This window comes from Lytechinus pictus, unplaced genomic scaffold, assembly GCF_037042905.1.
Source record: "Lytechinus pictus isolate F3 Inbred unplaced genomic scaffold, Lp3.0 scaffold_20, whole genome shotgun sequence".
Taxonomy (NCBI): domain Eukaryota; kingdom Metazoa; phylum Echinodermata; class Echinoidea; order Temnopleuroida; family Toxopneustidae; genus Lytechinus; species Lytechinus pictus.
In genome coordinates this window covers 15287758-15306610 of record NW_026974141.1, presented here as the reverse complement: position 1 = coordinate 15306610, position 18853 = coordinate 15287758, and the positions used below count along the sequence as shown (strand labels likewise).

At 35.8% G+C, this 18853-nt stretch overlaps 1 protein-coding gene across 2 annotated transcripts; it reads left to right on the top strand.

Annotated features, from left to right (window-relative positions):
• The first annotated feature begins 7599 nt into the window (after positions 1 to 7599).
• On the top strand, positions 7600 to 18553 carry LOC129283219 (NADH dehydrogenase [ubiquinone] 1 beta subcomplex subunit 2, mitochondrial-like). 2 transcript variants are annotated; one of them, XM_064114995.1, is made up of 4 exons: positions 7600 to 7798; positions 14326 to 14452; positions 15860 to 15965; positions 16983 to 18553. In XM_064114995.1, exons 1-3 carry the CDS (start codon positions 7725 to 7727, stop codon positions 15932 to 15934), a joined length of 276 nt encoding a protein of 91 aa, XP_063971065.1. In that variant the 5' UTR covers positions 7600 to 7724; the 3' UTR covers positions 15935 to 15965; positions 16983 to 18553. The 2 variants fall into 2 exon arrangements, with proteins under 2 accessions (XP_063971065.1, XP_063971066.1); XM_064114996.1 differs by having other exon boundaries at positions 7627 to 7798; positions 15860 to 15961.
• The last annotated feature ends 300 nt before the right edge of the window (positions 18554 to 18853 follow it).

Genomic DNA, 18853 nt, shown 5'->3' with positions numbered 1-18853 from the left:
TAGCCACGTCTTCAGCATGTTCAGTTAGGAGACTGCACTACCAGTGGGCCCTGCATAACATAATATGTTGTCATTAATCTTCTCCAATCTAAATGCTAAGCAAGGAACAAGACGGCAGAAGGTCCCATTTTTTATAAGTCATTAGTGTGACTCGGCCAGAGATCGAACCCAGGACCTATTAGGCGGGTGCTCTACCACTGAGCTACCATGCCCAGTGATACAGGTCGTAATTCAGTTGAGGAAGAGATAGGTCGTCTTGCCTCCTCCGTCTATTAAAGTAACTTGGCACCACCCCTGAAATAGTACAACATTTTTTTTAATTATTAATGGAAAGATCTCTTCCGTGTTCTTTCATGAATTAGACGATGTGAGGGAACACACGCCATGACAGACATAGTTTTAAGATTATAGGGTGTCTCGTTAATTTTGGCCTAAATATAACGTGCTAGATAAAATCTTTGGATATATTTTTTTATATTTCTAGACCCGAAAATTGAGTATTCTCAGCAGTTTTAGTATCCATGAAAAAAATCATGAGAGCGTCAAGCGCGAGATCAAATCTGCAAAATTACCTGCTAAGGCCTGATGCAGTGATCCATTAACAGAATACAAATCTCGATCACGAATCAAATAATGCGGGTGCGAAGCGCGAGCTACGGATCTATTTTCCCACCTGAAAAATCGTCATTCTAAGCACTTCTTACAATGGATGCTTATCTAACTAAATAATTCATGGGAGTGTGAAGCGCGAGCTGAAAATGTTAGAAGGCCTGTTACGACTGTATAGTGACTCATCAATAGAATATACTATACGTCACCAATCATAACGCGAGCCCGAATCTCGAGCTGCAAATTTGGATTTTCCGACAAGAAAACTGGACATTCTAAGCACCTTTTGCAATCATGAACAGGATGGGCATATCATCTAACAATAATGCGAGCACTAAAGCGTGAGCTGAAATTTTGATATTCTATGTACCTGAAAAGGACATTCTCAGATTTTGTAAGTTTGTAAGTTTTTGTAATCATGATCAGGATATCAAACTAAACAGTTTCAAAGTTTTTTTTTAGATTAAGAACTAACACCTGGATGTTTTAAGCAATGTATCTATGAACAGGATACATGGGATGGGTATACTAACAATGGATGCGAGCGCAAAGCGCGAGATGACTTATTTACAAGAAAAACGGGACAAAGCAATAATCATGAACAGGGTGAGTATTTAATCAAACAAGTAATGCGAGCTAATTTTTTTTTTATTCTACCCCCAAAAGGGACCAAATGAGGAATGTTTACATTGACACATAAAGAGGGTACATATCTCACCAATGATACGCGAGCGTGAAGCACGAGGTCATTTTGATATTCAGACCTGACAACTCGACATATAAACATGTTTTCAAAGAACAAGATCTCACTAAATAATAATTGCGAGCGCGAAGAGCGAGCGGAGTATTTAGATAAAAAACGGGACGTTCTATGTCCCTTCTTATATCATGAAGATTATCATGTTCAGTGATTGATGCAAGGGCGAAGCACAGGCTGAAATCTATATCGACTTGAAAACTAGACATTATAAGTGAAAACTGAATTATCGGTATGGTAATAGACTTCTGTATAAAATGCTTCGATCTCAAAATTCATATTGGGCAGTGCTCAGCATAGTGAACAAATATTTTTGAGGTGGTACGTCAGCCATGGCGTATGAGGCTCTCCCCCCCCCCCCAAAAAAAAAAAAATAATAATGATAATAATAATAAAATAAACAATAAAGTCTGAACAGCGGCGATCAGGGGCTTAGACCCACCCGCGGGTGACGATATGTACGTCAGTGATATTTAGTTAAATTCACAGAAATGTCATTCACTTTCTGTAATATATTACGAAAGACAAAATAGATAGGCTTTTCAAAGCTCATTTTGATATTTCTGCATGGCCCTGATGGAAAGCGGGGTTGCTGAAGAACCCCCAAGGTTTTCCTCGGGGTGGTGCGTGTGTTGTTCTCCACAGGCAGCATCCCCTGGTGGGAAAATGGAGAAATGTAACCAAAATAACGTACATTTTGTAGTCCTGTTTTGTATATTTTTTTTGCTTGTCAATTTCTCGGCACCCAAATGACCTTCGTTTTGTACTGAACCCCCCCCCCCCCTGTTTGCTTGTCAATGATCTACATTTTGTAGTGAGACCCTTTTTTTTTGTTGGCTTGTCAAATGTCTCGGGGCCTAAATGACCTTCATTTTGTATAGTGACCCCCCCCCCTTGTGCTTGTCAAATTTCTTGGAACCCAAATGACCTTCATTTGTAATGAGACTCCTCCCCTTTTTTATTGCTTACCTGTAACCTAAATTTTGTATAGTAAAATCTTTTTTTTGTTTTAAATCATAATAATAATGATCCGCTTTAATATCGCATAATACATCGGAACGACGTGTCTAAGCGCCTTACTTATATATTTTTACACCTGTCATCGGATTAAATCAGTTATTCCCGCACACAATGTATTATCATTATTATTATCATAAAGTCTTATTTATCATCAGTGACGTACACTGTTCTCTCAGAGGGCCCTGCTACATTTAAACACATACAAAAGAAAAAAACAAAGGACAACAAATTAGAACGATACAAACAGTATAAAGTTTAGCAAATTGTGTCTTAAAACCTGGAATAAGATCTTCGGTTTCTCCAATAAGATGAAATAAATGATTTCAAAGATGCAGCCCTTCTCACTGTAGATAGAATATTATTCCACAGAATTGAACCGTGTACTGAAATCCTTTTCTTTCCCTTCTCTGTTTTACACTTTTGTATTATGATCCCATTACTAACAGCATTTCTGGTACGGTATGAATCGGTGTTTGATAATTGGATAAACAAATCTGAAATATATTGTGGGCAACTACCATTTAGGGCATTGTAAACAAGTTTGATTATTTGGAATTTCCATCTCTCCTCTATTGAAACCCATCCTAACTTCTGCAGCACTTCTACAGTTGGGGTCCTAGTATCAACTTGTAAGATAATTCAAGCCATTCTTTTTTGTTGTTTGACAATTGTGTCTTTTACATTCAAATTACAATTGGACCAAGTCAGACTACAGTAGTCAAAATGTGGCATAATAAGTGCATTGGTAAGTACTTTAGAGCATGTTTGAGTAAGGAAACGCCGAAGCCTACTGAGAAGTGATATTTTAGATCCTATCTTCTGGTTAATGTAATCTAAATGATTATTCCATACGAGGAATACACCAAGATATTTATAGGAGGTTACTCTTTCCAGTATAGTGTTTTCTACACTAAGTTCAAAAGATTCGTGAACATTACCCAACTTCTGAGGTGTTCCCATTATCATATATTTAGTTTTAGTTGTGTTCAAAACAAGTCTATTCTCTTTCAACCAGAGATTAACGTGATACAAGTCTTCATTGAGGCATGCTTGGATTTCCGTTGCTGATGAATCACTGTAAAGAATCATTGTATCATCAGCATACATCATTACTTTCCCATTCTTTATCGAACTTGGTAAGGTATTCACATAGAGTGAGAACAATTGGGGCCCAAGGATTGATCCCTGTTGTATTCCTAATCGTATATTCTTGGCTTTGACAATGCATCTCCCAGAGTCGCGTGCATTGACTACGATATTGTAGGTAATCAATGAACCATTCCCTTTCAATATCTCTGATTCCATAGCTGGACAGTTTATCTACCAATAAGCCAGTTCACGGTTAGCTCATGATCAACTTTTCTCAAATGACCTTTGTGATTTTTCATTAGGATAAGCACTATCATTTTCAAATGTAGATGTTGCGTAAGCTTTACCGGTAGAGTATTAAAATTCTAAGAACAAAAGGCATTGTATAGACCAGGTGACTAGAATAGAACATCAGGGATAAAGTTTGGAAATCTGTTTTATTGTCTGCCTTTGGCACATTTGACTATTGTTTAGGCTACTGTCAAATACCAGTGATTATGAAGGCTCTATTTATTACTCTTCAGCTTGGTTGTGACAAATATTTTGAAAGGAATCATCAAATCACAAATGCCTATGTCAGTGAATTTGAAAGCCACCTTCATAGTTGTCTCCAATGACCCTTTTCTGCTCGTGCGCAGTTTACAACCGTGAACAGGCTACGGTATCAAAAGCTTTCTTTAGATCAAGAAAGACCACTCCAGTCAAATTTCCATTATCCATTTCTTTGTATATGAGATCACTGATGTAACATAATACAGAGTTTGTTGAATGTGCTTTTCGAAAACCTGATTGTTCTTTAGTGAGAATGTCATTATCCGCCGTGAGATATTCAAGTAGTTGACTTTTCACTGCTTTTTCAAGCATTTTCATTATTATTGGAGTAGGCCTAATTGAAATTGGTCTATAATTGGACATGTCATCCTTTTCTCCCCCTCCTTTGTATACCCTTGAACGTTTCCATTCCACAGGTATTTTGCCAGAATCTATAGAAAGATTTAATAAGTGCATGAGATGAGAGCATATGATTGAGGATGCTATTTTCAGGATGTGTATGCACATCCTCCACTCCTTGGGGAGTATTCCAGTCAGTCGCCAGTGAGGTGCACACAGCATTGGACAAGCTACAATGACTTTCACATCCTACCGGGTACCCATTTAGCACCTGGGTCGAGAGTGGCAAAATGTGGATTAACGCCTTGCCAGAGGACGCCAGACCGCGGTGAAATTCGAACACACGACCCTCTGTTTACAAGGCGAGAATCAGAACCACTACACCACGGCTCCTCCACGAGGAGGAGCCGTGAAAAGCTTTTGCCTGTCAATAATATTACATCAGCATCCCCTGTAAAAAAAATCGTTGCCAGGGCACTGTATCTCTATGTTTTATTATTAGCTTTTGGTCTAATCACAAATCTTTATCACCAAAAAATAACACTGGTCCTTTATACTCCAGCTAACAGGCGCGGTTCTAGATTAAACGGGTTTTTTTTTGGGGGGGGGGCTTCTGGGGGTTTGAAAAAATTCGACGTTGGTTTTTCAATACAATGGAAATGGCCTAATGTGGATAGCCTTTTTATATACACACCAAACAGTTAGTCCCCCTCCTATAAAAAAAATATTTCTAATATCGTGTGAGGGAGCGTAGCGACCGAGCGAAACAAAAATCACATTTTCAAAATGCTTGAGAATTGTTCATCTATAGTATGCATCAGGGCCTGATGATAAGGGGGGAGGGGGTAGGACTGGTTATCAGGAAATGGGTTTGTGTTACTCTCTCCTGATGCGTTTCTTATATAAGACTTTGAACGTAAAAGGTATAATAGAACATGGCAGGAGATGGGGTTTTAATATCAATGAAAACCCTTAAAATATTACGAGGGAATGTGGTGCACCATGCAGGGAGAAAAAGTTTTAAGTGAAACCTTACATTTATTTGGAGCACTTTATGAATCTTTACAAATAAAATTTATGTATAGGTCTACACCTGCAACATCGTTAAATTACTGAATGGGATATTCATTCAACATTTATAAAGGCTGCAAAAACTGCCCAATGATCACTGCCCTGTAAAACACAAAGGTATACTACTAGTATTGTAAAGAGTACAGTCAAATCATTCTACATCTTGCTTTTATCATGGGATATAGGCAGTGGCGTACCTGGGATTTTTCACAGGGGGGGGGGGCAAAACCGTCCGCCAAAAAATTGGACAAGCAAAAAAAAAAAAAAAAAAAAAAGGGTCTTCAAGCTCGTCAGGGGGGCAGGGATACGTCCTTTGCATGGGTTGTGGTTCGTCAGGGGGGGGCACACTGCCCCCTCTGCCCCCCCCGTAGGTACGCTAGTGGTCATATAGGGGGCGATCGCCATGAAAATATTGGGGATGCGGCAAACATATCGATTTGCCCTGCCCAATCATTTTGACAGATTGAAAAATTTAAGAATCCATTATGCAAAAATGTGTTTGACAAACATCTGAAACCGCTGTGAATCCATTCAATTTGACATGAAAATACTATTAAACATATAAAACTGTAAACTTTTCGGTGAGCTTCAAGTGCAAAATTCTGCATTATAATTTGGCGCGCAAAGCGCGCCGACATATTTTGGACATTGTCTTTCTTTACCCCCTCTCGCCGTCCAAAACATGGATCAGCACTACTGACTCTAAAGTATATGTTCTCAACAAGTTTAGCCTCTATCAGGGAGTATATAATAGCGACAGAGACATTTTTTAAAGAAAAATATCCTAAAGAATGACAAATATTCGGAGCGCCTTTGACAAAAACACGACAGGTTTAGAGTATAAACTTCAATTTTATGGCATTTTGTGGTGGGTGAAGTCATGGACCTATTCGTAATAGGTCCATGGTGATGCAGTATACGTAAGGAGGTTAATTTGGGAAAAAAGATAGGCAGTATACTATAGCCTATATGAGATTATTGATTTCCTATACTCACACTTTATAAGAGAGCATTAATGTATTCTTTATTCAGAAGATATTTTGCTAGGGAGCGTTTAGCGGCCGAGCGGGAAAATGTTAGAATTTGAATATCAAAAACTTTGATTTTATTTAGAGCACTTATGACGACATGAATGGAATACTGTATTAATCAATTACATAGGCCTTCGCATAAAGGACCTACAAATATACTTTCCTTTGTCATGAGGGAAGCATTTCCTTAACTGTTGTATGATAAGGCCTACTTGTTATTTTGACTACCAACTGATTGTGTATTTTTTCTTGTTAATTTTTTCAATTTTTGTGTATTTATTAATTTTATTTCTGTTTTATATAAGTAGTTAATTGTGCGCCTTGAGTGTCATCGACAGATATGTGCGCTATCATCTTGGATTATTATTATTATTGTGGTCGAAAATATTAGGGGTGGCTTGAGCGATTTTTTTTGGGGGGGATGGAGGGGGGGCTTCAGTCCCCAAAGCCCCCCCCCCCCCCCCCCAACCGCGCCTACCAGCTATTTTGGTGTTGTTGATTTAAAGTCTACTTTACTTCAATGTAAAGTAGGCATATATATTCTGCGCTCAACTATTCCCAAAGTATCCTTTATAAATTACGTGAAATTTTGTCATTGGTATAATCATGACTAATTGAGTTATATTTTACTGTATTTTTATCATCCTTTGCTTAACTATTCTAATTATATTTCCTTCATAAGTTTTTATGTTATGTTGAAAACTTTTATTCCTGATGCCATTAGACTGTGGAATATTCTCCCTGCCATTACAGTTAACTGCACTTCAGTAGCCAGCTTCAAGGCTGAGGTGCAGAAAATCCAATTGCGCTAAGACTGCGCATATTTTTTTTTTTTTTTTACGATAATACACCAACCTGGTGGACTGTACTTAAACGGATGATGATGAATGTAATAATCAATATAATGATTGTGGGCATTATAACGGCAAGACAAGACAAGATGTTATTTTGTATTATTCAATTTATTTTATTTTAAGAAGCTTTGTTACTATATAATTTATAGGCCTATATATATTGCTGTTATTATTTTAATTACAACAGGACCATGCTTAAATTTTATAAAACATTAATATGAACATATCAATTTCATCATGTATAAATTCCTCGGCCATGCCAAATTTTCATTTCGGCCTCGAGCTCCGGACGTCAAAGATACCGTAGTACTCAGGACGAATCGGGTTCTCGGTGAAGATGATAATTTGCGTCTTGAACTGATTCGACGTTTAATTTTTACCTTCTAAACTAGATAAGTGAAAATGTTTGGCCTGAGCAGAATCAACCATGGATTCCGTGTGATTTCTGGGATCAAAAGAGCAGTACCTTGTAGGAAGTAAGTATCGTACTCGGCGACATTACCGGCGGTACTGACTGTATTGTCTGCATTCTGTCGTGGTCATTCCGGAGCAGAAGTGCGAATGTGCGCGTTATTATATGCACACAAAAAGTATAAGGCATATCACGATTTCGTGATAGAGCTATTCGAATTGCATTGGAGCTAAACGTATGGGTATGTCTACAGCACACTTCCAGAGCTGATCTGAGTAAGTGCTGCTTCAAGAAAGATGATTGAATAAAAGATCATGAAGATAAATGCACTGGTTATGTGTTTACATGTATCTGTGGGACTAATACCATTATTATTATTATAAATATAGGGCAATAATACAACAATAAAAAAAAGAAAGAGTTGATCGTCCTTGCTCGAGTCTATTTTGGCCGCTGGCCACCGCATGAAATTCTTTATGATTTTCAAAAATTGTCTAAAAAATATCAAAAAGTGATCACTGATGTTTCTCGTCCGCGCCCATACCCCTTCTTGATTGCCACATTAATTTTCTTGATATTTACCATTTTTATGACTGCTGAAAAGTGAAAAAAATACAATTGATTGACGAGCGATTTCCTATCATCTGCTCTGGGAGTGGGATCACTCTCGCAACTGCCTAAGAGTAAAACAAATGCCAAGTCCGATATCGCCATGACTGCGAAAAAGAAAAAAAATCTGGTTTGGTTTTGAAGATACGATCCCAAAATAAATTACCAGTAGGCAAGGCTCCACATTAACTTTTTTTGGTGGTGGCCCATTCGGGCCACCAAAACCTTCAAATAATTTTTTTTGGTGGCCCGATATTGAAGTTTGGTGGCCCGGAAAATATAAAGAAAAACATTAAACATTCTGAAATATCAATTCTGCAGCCACTACCACTAAGTTACTTTCACTTTGTACATCTTGTGTGTAAACCTTGTTTGCTGTTTTTTACTTTGCTAATTGATTTGTGGTAAAATAGAAATTGTTCTATCATTGTAAATATGTAATGATTGAAAGAGAATAAATGAATTGTGTGGACTTTTTTTTTTAATCTCCCTATAGACACAGACTCAAAATGGTAAAGTAAATAAACAGTGCATAACAAACTCAGATAGATGTACAAAACAATGATTTTTCCTTTCTTCCTCTTTGAATCCTAAAACCTAGATTATGCAGGCCCCAAATCCAGTTTATTTTTTTTCTCTTTTGCAGCATATTATAGCAGGAGAAAATCACAGAAATATATGCTGCAAAATTAGAACAATGCATAAAAGGGGGAAACAAACCAAAATAATTTTCAAAAAGTATATTACAAAAAGAAAACAAAAATAATAAAAGAAATAAGTGAAATAAAACAAAAGAAAGAAAATGAAGAAAAAACCAAGAACAGGAAAAAAATTAAAAGAAAAAAAGAAAATAGATTTAGACTAAAGAAACAAAAGTAAATGAAAGAAAAATGAATAAAACAAAATTAATATAAAAATGGGGAAAGGGGGAAAATTAAGAAGCCATTACAAATATTTTTTAAAGTCTATTCTGACTGGAATATAATTAAAAGCCAAGCAAATAATTTTCACTTATCTTTTGGGAATGGCGCATTTCTATTTTTATATCCTTTAGTTTGTATTATTTTTTTTAGTAGTTCTATTCTTTAATCAGGCATATTCAATGGGAAGGGGTATAAAAAAAAATGAAACAAAAAAGAAAACGGCAAAAGTTATATCTGGAAAAAAAAGTGTGAGAAAAATCATTCCCTATATTTGCCAAAATGTTGGAAAAATTCACATTTCATATCAATAAAATGCCTTCCCAAAGTATAAACTTTCTCAACAGTGGTTTAAGAAGTCATTTATAAACAAGAAAGAAAGAAACTGTCTGTTTATTTTTGGCTAGAAAGGACACAGCTCCGAAAGAAACAAAGTATCAACATACATACAAATGCACACATGGGACTGTGATGTACTCACCTATGGGTTTTTATGTGTATTAATTCATTTGGAAATCGGTCTTTTTGAGTCAAAAGAGAGGTCATAATTCCTCTTTTTAATGCTTGCAAATAATCAGGGTACACCAGATTTTTAGTAATATGGACTGTAGAAGGGCGTTTCATTGGTGTAAAATGTGGCTTTGACTTAAATTTTCAGAGTTCTGTGGAAGATTTCTTAGCAGCAACATTTCATATCGCAGCTCCCTGAGTCTGAATAGGCTGCCAGCGCACAGCTAGCTAGCTGCGCATGGCTTCATGCAAAGCTAGCTCATTCCAGCCTGCCGGCGCGGCCGGCTGGATAACAGCTACTGTATGCTGTAGCGGTAGTACTGTCATGACTATGCAAAATTTGTGTGTGTGTATTTGTGTGTAGATCAACAAAAAAGGCGCATGACAACTGGCTTGCAATTTGAGTTGTAGAAAGTTGATAAATGCGTGCAAAATCGGGAGAAAAATTGTGCTACTTTAAAAACTATTGGTTGCCCGATTCGGGCCACCAAGACTCAACATTTTTTCAATAATGGTTGCCCGAGGTGAATTTCTGGTGGCCCCGGGCCACCGGGCCACCGCTAATGTCGAGCCTTGCAGTAGGCCTACTCAGTAGCAAGAAAATAAAGTTTGCAAACTGGAAAAACAAGATCACAGATTTCTTCATTTTTAGTGCACTTTCAGGGACCCCGCTTTCTGAATCTGAACTTATTTGTTGCGTGCTTTGAAAATATGGCAAAGAATGAAAGATAATGCAATTTTAAGGACGTAATTTGTATTTTAGCTGGGATTTTTGTGAGTGATACTGATAGCACCCATGGGTACATTACCGCCGCCATGCACAGGATAACCACTGGCACGGCACTTGTAATAAGTTTATGGCTATTTTGTTAAAATTAGAAATATATACCGGTACCTATTTAAAATGAGATGAGCTTTGGATATGAAACTTACCAAACGATATGAAGCCAATTTCATTTCCTCTCTGTCTTTCTGGTACTTTATATCGATGATTTTTCTTGATGTCGAAGCAGGCATGGAGCTAATTCGCTGGTTTTCTTTATACGCACAGAGAGGGCGTGCGATATTATTTAATAAACTTGCTTGTTTACGTCATTTACGTCAGATCAGCTGTACTGCTGGTTGCGTTCTAGGGCAAGTCCAAGAATTCGCGCGCGTTACGTATGGGACATTTCAGAGGCTTTAATGACCTGAAAAATAGTGTTAAATGACTTTGCTTAGATTTAATACCCTCATGATGGTAGATATCTAGGAGGAGAATAATCATGCAAAAAATGGTGACATATGACCTTGACCTTGAACTTTTAGAGAGAAAAGATGTGCCGTTACACATGGGACGCAGAAAAAAGACAATTTTTAGAACACTTTTTTCATGTTGAGAATTCTCTGAAAGTATTTTATTTGATAACTTGTAACTTAGTGTGATAGAACTCACAACACTCTAGTATATCTAAGGCAAGTTTCATGTCATAAGCTAAAACCCTCTAATTACAGACTCTAATAAAACCAACTAATGACATGTTACGTATGGGACATTTTGTCCCCATAGAGAACGTACACAATTTTCCCCATAATTTCAAAAATTAAAATAATTTAAAATATGGAAATAACAAAAGAGTTTTTTTCTTTTAAATTGTTCTATTGAGACATATTTGATATGACTGAAAAGGAAATTAGCCATTTCAACTATTTTTTTTCTTGTTTTTCATGAATTTCTTATGTATTTCTATTGTTTTTTATTTTTTTCATATTTTTCCATTTTAATGATTTTTTCGCTTCGATTGTTTTCATTGATCATTATTCATAACAAATCAGTCTTGTCCTCTGTAAGGACTTCCAGGTCTTGTGTGGTTAAATAAGGTTGACAATGTTTGGCTTCGGGATAAATTCTCAATTTTTTTACACTGTCAGCAATGCCAATGGTCAGTTTCGAACACATTTATTGCCAACCCCCTAAAATGGCGAATTATATATCAAATTAAAGCAGAAAATACGTGTGAGAAGAACGTGGTGGTGTAGTGGGGACTGATGTGATGAAAGTCAGTTAATTGATAGTTTTAGAGTTCTCTATCTAAATGCTTGGAACATGGAAATACTGGTGATTTTTTAATGACGTCATTGCTACCCTGTGTGGGAATCGACAATGCGTGCATTGCAGTAGGCAGTGCAATTTTTCACTGACTGTCATGATTTACATACATGTAGCAGAGCTGCCAAGTAGTACGATTTTTCCGTATTTAGTACGTTTTTGCAACCAAAATACGGCAGTACGTTTTTTCTTTAAAAAATACGTTGTATTAAAAAAAATAAAAATTTAAATCGAAATTTATTGAGAAAAATCATCTCTATATGTCTCTATTTCATAAAACGTACACAAATATGGTTATTAGATCAATGTAATTTCAGGTAACTTGTTTTTTTTTCCAATCATTTTGTAAAAACCAGGGTGAGATATACACAAGTTTCAATGTTTTTTTTTTCATCTGCAAGAGCAGTGCACATTTTAGCTTGCATGCAGCTTGAGCGCCGTGATGGGCGAGTGCGCCAAGCATTTTATTATGAAATACACTTTTTTGGGGAAAAATACAAAATATTTATCTCACACGGTAAAAATACTGATTTTTTAGTCAAAATACTGGTTTTTGGGATAAGAATACTGAAAATGCAAAATACAACTTGGCAGCTCTGATGTAGTAGTCTAACTCAAGTGATGTTCGTGTAGGCTCCAGTCCACTTCACTACCGCTCCACCTACCCGAACATGAAGGTGGTGAACTCGCCCTGATACTCCGAGTGACAAAGGTGGGATTTTATGGGGGAAAATTATAAAATTCATGCAACAACACAAGCTTTAAAAACATTTCACAAAGTTTCACTTCTTTTCCATGCTTCTGTCAGTCTCAAAATTGGTGATTTAGAACCAGTAACATTTTCCTCACACTTATTAATTCACTGCCAATTCCAAAACATCGCAAACACAAACTGCGCATGCGCGGAAATCGCAGCTCAATTCATGAATAATACTTTGAGATCCTTTCGCATTTGCATCAGGTTTTGCACGCAAATGGAGCTTGATGTGGGAGAGCAAATCACGTCTCTCGCACATGCATGTATACACGTCATCAAATTCAAGTCTTTCAGAGACGAATTCGAGACATATTTCGGAGAGGCACTTTTTAATGCGTGATTTCTGCCCTACATATTTTTTCTATTTTTTCAAATGATATAATGATAATATCCACATTATACCTTTCCATTGATATATAATAAACCATATTCATAATCTATATATTTCTCCTTTAATCAGATTCAGACTAACTCTACTTTCCAAAAATTATGCTCAAATTACAGTTTTGGAAGGCAGTGGTGAATAAAAAAAAATGATCCCCTTAAAGGACAAGTCCACCGCAACAAAAAGTTGATTTGAATAAAAAGAGAAAAATCCAACAAGCATAACACTGGAAGTTTCGCTTAATTTCACAAAACATTTATATGCACATCCTGGTCGATATGCAAATGAGGAGACCGATGTTGTCATCCACTCACTATTTCTTTTGTATTTTATTATATGAAATATTCTAATTTTCTCATTGTCAAGGGAAACAACAATTAATTTCTCCCTGAACATGCTGAATTAGCATTGTTGAATACTATATGGAGCAGTCAAGTCGGTCTTTATTGTTAAATATGTAAAAAATGAAATATCGTATAATTCAAACAATATAAAACAAAAGAAATAGTGAGTGATGGACATCATCGACTGTCCCATTTGCATGTCACTGAGTTGTGCATATCTGTTTTGTGAAAAATAAGCGAAACTTCAAAATGCCATAACTTTTTTATTTTACATACGATTTTTGATGAAATTTTCAGCATTATGTTTGTTTGATCTTTCCCTATTCATTCAAATCAACATTTTTCTTGGGTGGTCTTGACCTTTAATAGTAGAAAAAAAGTACCATAATTAACTTTATGGATGATAAACGGGCGTTTACGGTTAACCGGTGGGGTAAAAAAAAATAAACAAGATAAAACAAAAAACCTTAACCAAAATATGATGACATTTTTGTATTTTGCATCTTTAAATCCATGGAATAGCCATTCATCTTCCAAATTTCCTTAATATTTGATTTAGTTGGAAACTATCAAGAAAATTAATAATATTAATCTCTTTCTTGATTCTAATAAAACGTTTTATGATATTACAAAAAAAAAGTTGCAATAAAATTCCACATTTTACCCTAATCTTTTCCTGAGATTCTGGAAGAGTGCTGTGGATCCCAGCAGTCAGGCTTCCAGTTATGTGCCATTTCCATTTGTCTCAATGATTCGTCTGCTCACTACTCAGTGTCATTTTGCATCTTTAAATCCATGAAATCGCCATCTATTTTCCATATTTCCTGTAAATCATCAAGAAAATGAAAAATATTTACCTCTTTCTTGACTCTGAAAATCATTTTATGATGTTACACTTGGTCTATATTTGCAGCTCTGCTGTGTTTGATTGGATCATGTTGAAAGCATAATATACTTTCTATTTGTTATTTACTCAGTGGCAGTGCTGTCTACCGTGGTGCTACAGCGCCCTCTAGGACTAGACAGATTCAGGGAATGGCCGTCGTCTCAGCCATGTGGTTCTGGATACTATGGAGATTCTACCATGAGCCTGGCGATGTATTTGTAAGTGTTTAAAGAATTTTGTGACAATTCCAATATTCCTTAATCTAATCCAAACCAAAATATGAAAAAATCATGAAATATGCATTTACGGATAATCGAAACTAATCTGTTTGAAAAAATAAATACATACATGTATGTATTATGATGTACATGTATGTTTGAAGAAAAAAAATGACAAGAAATCAGTCTGTTACTGCAGCACATGTATTGTATTTGGAAATATACTAGCGTATATTATAAAGTATATATATGTACATGATGTGTATGTATGTGTAGACATAATATATATGCAGCAGATTAGCTTTGCATCCCTCTCCCTATCTCTATTTTTCTTTCTATATTCTAGGCAGTTGTCATCGTACTATTGTCCACCCTCATGTACCGTCCTGTGTTGTGTTGTGTCGTGTATTGTCATTTGTCTCTGAATTTCACAATCCTGTATATAAGATTTTTTTTTTTTCCCCTTCCGTTATCTTCATGTATTCCTTTACGTATATTTTAATATTTTTTCTATCCTAACTTTTTGAGGGGTTCACATTTTACAAGCTTTGCTTTTCAGCGGACCCCTCCATTCTTCTCATGATATATGATTATATTGATTTAATTATATTTAATTATATTGATTATGTTGATTTAAATTTGACATGCATGTTAATTTATATTTGAATCACTTATTGAATATGTATATTATTTATTCAATGTTGATTTTTTTTTTTTTTTATTTGAATTGAATTGAATTGATTTATCATGTAATTATTTGTATTATGTTGAAGAATGAAAATAAATTGAATTGAAAAAAAGCAAGAAATGCCCCTGGCCCCCTTCATAATTAGATGTAGGGGAATTTCAAGGAATGCAAGATAGTTGAGGTGGGTATTGCCTTCAGTTGTATGCCTACGGGTATAGACTGGATGGTGCGCTACCCGCAATAGTTACAACATAATGATAAATTTAACATTGTTGTAACTCTTTACGATCCTTCCCTTTAATATTTTTGTACATCTAAATGCATGATTCACGTTAACATTTTCAATCACTGAATCAACAGGCTTCAGATTATATTAATAATTGTTTGACGCTGTATACACCAGCTAGAGAGCACGTCAGCCGGTGACCCTCTTCGTCTCACATATTCATTAACTCGTACATTATCCAGTGATAGAACTTTTACTGTGTCAACTTCAAAATACTGGAATGATTTGCCTCTTATAATAAGACAGTCTCCATCAATAGAAATTTTCAAAAACTCAGTAAAAACCCATCTCTTTCGTAGTTTGTAGTTTCATAGTTTTAGCATTATTTATTTTAAGTATTTTCATCGTAAGCACTTTGGGCCTTACGGGAAAAGTGCTGTATAAGTAATAATAATAATAATCAATGCTTGTTTGATTTTTCTTTTTATTTCAGGGTCATTTTGAGTACCCAGATCCTTCCAAATGGACAGATGCAGAATTGGGAATACCCCCTGATGATGAGGATTGATGCTTGTTTTGCAACAACTTAGAATTTGTAGGTAAATTGTGTGACACTAGTGGGCAGTCGGAAGGGGATGTTTGTTTCAATTTCATGAAGTCATTTTCAATATATAGATCTCCTTTTGCTCATTTATGTGGAAAGCTTAAACTAATCAGTCCGGGGGGGGGGGGGGAGGGGGTCATAATGGCCACCTGAACATTTCTCACGGTAAATCCCCAACGTTGAGAAGTTTGCAACTTTTAGACCACATTTGCAATCCCCAGATCGGGGTCCCAAAGTCATGCATTTCTTTATAATTGTGTGTCAAAAAAATTGCGAAAATAATGTGTTTCATTTGCGAATCCATTGTAAATTCTGTATCTTACCATAATTCATATATCTTTATCATTACTTTTAACTTTTATTGATTAAAATAAGTCAAGTCCATGTTCATGACAAGATACATTTTCAAAGGCTCCAAAGAATAAACATGTTTTTTATCATCATTAAATGGGGGGGAAAAAGGCTAATGAAGACTTCATACTCATGAGATGCCTAATAAACGCTATATTTAACTCTTCAATTGGGCAAATATATTTGAAATAAATTTATCGCCATGTACCTGGGAACATACGATTGACCAATCAAGTCTCTCCAACTCCACTTAAAGGGAGTACTTCAGGCTGAAAATAAGTATATCTAAATGAATCTTAGAGTAAAATTCACTGAGCAAAGTGAGTAAAAGATCATCAACATCTGATGACAAATAATGAAGTTATTTAATTTGAGAGTTTAGCAATATTTCGTGAAAACAATAGTTTTAAGTATATTAGATGGGCTAATGCTAATATTGCTAGCAAATAAGCAACCCATATGCACATAAAGGCCCATACTGCTGGCTTTGCTTGACAGCTCTTTGTGTAGACTTTCTGCATCAGATCTGTTTTACTTTCTATATTCAGTTTTTAATCCACAAAAGTATTACAGGACCAAAGTAATTGATTAGGTTATGAAAGTAGGGCAAACAAAGATTCTGATGACCATCCTTGTTCTATTTTATTTTCTTTCATTTCAGTACGTGTATATAGCTGGAAGCTTTATATTGATCGAATTAAAGAGGACACGCGTAAGAGCTGGTACCTGAGGATGTCATTTTCTATCGACAATTGGAGACATTTCCCTGACCCTTCATCATCTGCCTTCGTCAATAAGCGGACATGATCTTCTTTAAACAGAAGTAAAAAAAGAAAATGGTGGACTCTGCTTAGGTCAACTCTCCACCTAAGTTACATAGTCATCAAAGTTGAAGTGTTTTTCCGGACCTGAATATGCAGATATGCGTTATTTATGTGAATCATCTAAGTCAACATTTTGTTAACTTTGATAGATATCTGTGATCGCAAAATATTTGACTTACATAGTTTCATCAGTAGATAATTTTAATACCTGATTATAAGTGTTTCATAAATAATAACAATATATAGTAAAGTGGTGTCTTATTGAGTGCACACACCGTCCAGAGATGCTCATGGTGATAGCCCAGCAACAGTTCCTTTAGATATAAATATATATATACAAACAACAAAAGGTAAACAAAGTCAACAAAGAGATCTTAACAAATACAACCGGGTATTTAATTTTAAAAAGAACAGTTTTGCATCACCCACTGGAATTCCTAGCTACATCCTGGTGGGGCCTGGAGCCCTCCTACATGCTGCTCCACTCACCGACAATTTAAGGGGCAAACCTGCGCGTAAGTTACGCATGGACCTATCCACGGAGGATAATCTATTGTTACTGAGGGTGCTGTGACAATGCTCAGCACCCCCAGTAACAATAGAACAATCCTCCGTGGATAGGTCCATGAAGTTACGTTGGGCTTTACAAGAATATCAATATATGGGACCATGCTTCATATATTTGTATTCTGCATGTGTCAGCCTTCTAAAGTGAAATAAATGCCTATGTCAAAGGTCAGATTATGCAATACTTGTGTTATCAACTTTCTTTACAGTCGAAATCCTCTGAAGTCATGCCGATTTCTGTGTTTGTAAGAGGTTTGACTAAGGCAAAGTTACCTATGTTTCCAACATTTGTTTGATATGACCTCTTAATATACTGTATTAAGATGTACACCTTTGACAGCCAACGTTAAGATGCATACCTTTGATAGGTATATTTTCAAAGTTCACAAATATCTATTATATGCAAAGGTTTTATCTCTAGACAAGGGAACTAAATGAATGTTGGCTCATATTAAACTGAGATACAATCTTAAATTTCCTTTCATGGCAATAAGAAACTGAAAGCAAAAAATCACAATTTAATTTTTATACTTTCCTGATCTCACACTGAGCTGTACAGAGTGATATAATTTTCAGCCCAAAAAGCAATTGCCAAACAGTGGTATTGAATGCTGGGTAATCTTGGCTGTTGTCTGTATATCAGGTTGTGCGAATCGTTGGTAATACTGCCAGTAGTAGTAACTGCCATGGAATCCTTAATTTTGATTTGCTATTGGTAGTTATTACTTATTTAACAGAGTTCATGCAAATGCACCCTGGGTTTGATGTTTGAATATAACGGGCTTTGGCATATCAGTTTTCACATGTGTCCTCGCAATAAATTATTTTGGATGCCACTCAAGAGCTTAGAATGGTGTTTTATTTACCAGAGGCTGATTGAATGAACGGGTCCTTGCATGGATTGTTTTTCATGTCACTAATTTATTATGTGCTGAATGAGGTATATTTTTAAAAGTTATGACAAATTAGGAAAATTATTGTGCTCACTTTTAAATTGATTTTCAGATAATTGCATCAGATATTACATTATTGATAAACAGGTGTTTTGTTCACTTAAATGGATGAATAAGATATGTTTGCAGATGATTTAATTAAAATTCGTCTCAATCAATATAAATCACTAACAAGAGACATGAAAGAC